Genomic DNA, 1,940 nt, shown 5'->3' with positions numbered 1-1,940 from the left:
TTCAGGGGTCTGCCAGTAATTCCCTTTCAAATGGGGACCAACTGTTCCAGCTTAGGGGATAGGTACTCTGCTGCTCAGATCTAGTTGCTACCTGTAGAGTTGTTAAGTTGTAAAAGAAGAATAAAGCTTTGAAAAGAATCCCTTTGTCTGTGTCTGGACTTGGCTACTGGATGAGACTGAGAGAGCCCTCCAAGGAGCCCTTGACAAAAGGCTCCAATACTATAGCAACGTATCGGGGAGGAATCCGAAATGAGCCCACAGGTCTTACATGTAAGTGGTAATATACATGAGTGTCCTGTAAGAATCTCAGCATTCAGGCTCATTGGTTTGTGTTTCTTTTCGCATTCTGAGCTTCCAGATAACTCTCTGAAGCAGCTGTGTGGTTCGGTCCTCATACTCTGTGGCTTGAGTTTCCCTTTCCCCCATGTCCTGCCTATACCTCTCTGTCCCTGTGCTACTTATTGACAATAAAGATGCCACTCCTTTTTAACACATATAAAGCATTGCACATTTACAATGAGTATTATGTGAGTATAAGGACGCCCATGCAAGAGGAGATCTATGAGATTTATTCATTATTGCAGTCCCCTTCCCCCTAAAGTTAGTTCCTTAAGATAATTACAAAATAGAACCTCTATATAACTGAAACTACATCTTGTATCTTTCAGATATGATTGAATGTCACCAATGTCAAGAGGATCATTTTCCAAATAAGTACCACAATTCATGTATTCCCAAGGTTATAACCTTCTTGACTTATGAAGAACCTATGGTACTTGGTTTAACAATTGGTGCGCTTTCATTTTCTTCAATCACTATTTTAGTGCTAGGAATTTTTATAAAGCACCATGACACTCCCATAATCAAAGCCAACAACCGGAACCTCACTTACATTCTTCTAATCTCTCTCTTGCTTTGTTTCCTTTGTACCTTACTATTCATTGGCCAACCCTATAGGGTGACATGTCTCCTTCGACAAACTACCTTTGGCATAATTTTCTCCATGGCTGTCTCATCTGTCTTGGCAAAAACCATCACTGTGGTTCTGGCTTTCATGGCCACCAAGCCAGGATCCAGGATGAGGAAGTGGATGGGGAAAGGACTGGGCAGCTCCATTGTTCTTTCCTGTTCCCTTATTCAAGCAGGCATTTGTACTGTATGGTTGTCAACTTCTCCTCCATTCCCAGACGTTGATATGCATGCAGAAATGGAAGAAATTGTATTGGAATGTAATGAGGGCTCAGTTACTATGTTTTATTGTGTCCTGGGCTACATGGGCTTCCTGGCTATTGTTAGTTTTATTGTAGCTTTTCTAGCAAGGAAGCTGCCTGATAGTTTCAATGAGGCAAAATTTATCACTTTCAGCATGCTGGTGTTTTGCAGTGTTTGGTTATCCTTTGTTCCAGCCTATTTGAGCAGCAAGGGGAGACACATGGTAGCTGTGGAGATCTTTTCCATTTTAGCCTCAAGTGCTGGGTTGCTGACTTTCATATTTTTCCCTAAATGCTTCACTATTGTTTTCAGGCCTCAGCTGAACAATCGGGAGCAGCTCATAAAGAGAAATCTTGGATGAAATACCCTTCAGGCCCCCATCTGTAGCATCTTATAATTAGGGCGCTAAAGACATTTGTTTTAGTTTTTTAGGAGCAGAATTTACCATGTTTGCATCTCCTGAACCTGAATGTGAGTATGATCTGCACTCCTGAGCTTCTGTTTCTGTTTGCAGGGAGTGGGGGTGGGATGTGTCTGAAAAATGCATACATTAGAAAACTGTGCATGAAAAAATGTGCACTTTTAAAAATGTGTATAAATACACTTTAATTGTTGGGATAAGGTTACGTCCCTTTGAATGCTCACCTAAGTACTTCATGATATTACATGGAAAGAGGGGGAACAATACTTGTAATCTGATATGGACATGATTCAGACCGAGATTCGAG

The 1,940-nt window shown here is 41.2% G+C and overlaps 1 protein-coding gene across 1 annotated transcript; it reads left to right on the top strand.

Moving 5' to 3' along the window:
- The first annotated feature begins 670 nt into the window (after positions 1 to 670).
- On the top strand, positions 671 to 1,573 carry LOC146341857 (vomeronasal type-2 receptor 26-like). The gene has a single exon (XM_084807070.1). The coding sequence runs from the start codon at positions 671 to 673 to the stop codon at positions 1,571 to 1,573; it is 903 nt and encodes a 300-aa protein (XP_084663196.1).
- Positions 1,574 to 1,940: the final 367 nt, after the last annotated feature.

This window comes from Heloderma suspectum, chromosome 6, assembly GCF_057233095.1.
Source record: "Heloderma suspectum isolate Gila_16-S chromosome 6, 16-S_ref, whole genome shotgun sequence".
NCBI classification, from domain to species: Eukaryota; Metazoa; Chordata; class Lepidosauria; order Squamata; family Helodermatidae; genus Heloderma; species Heloderma suspectum.
This window is presented reverse-complemented; position numbering and strand designations above follow the sequence as displayed.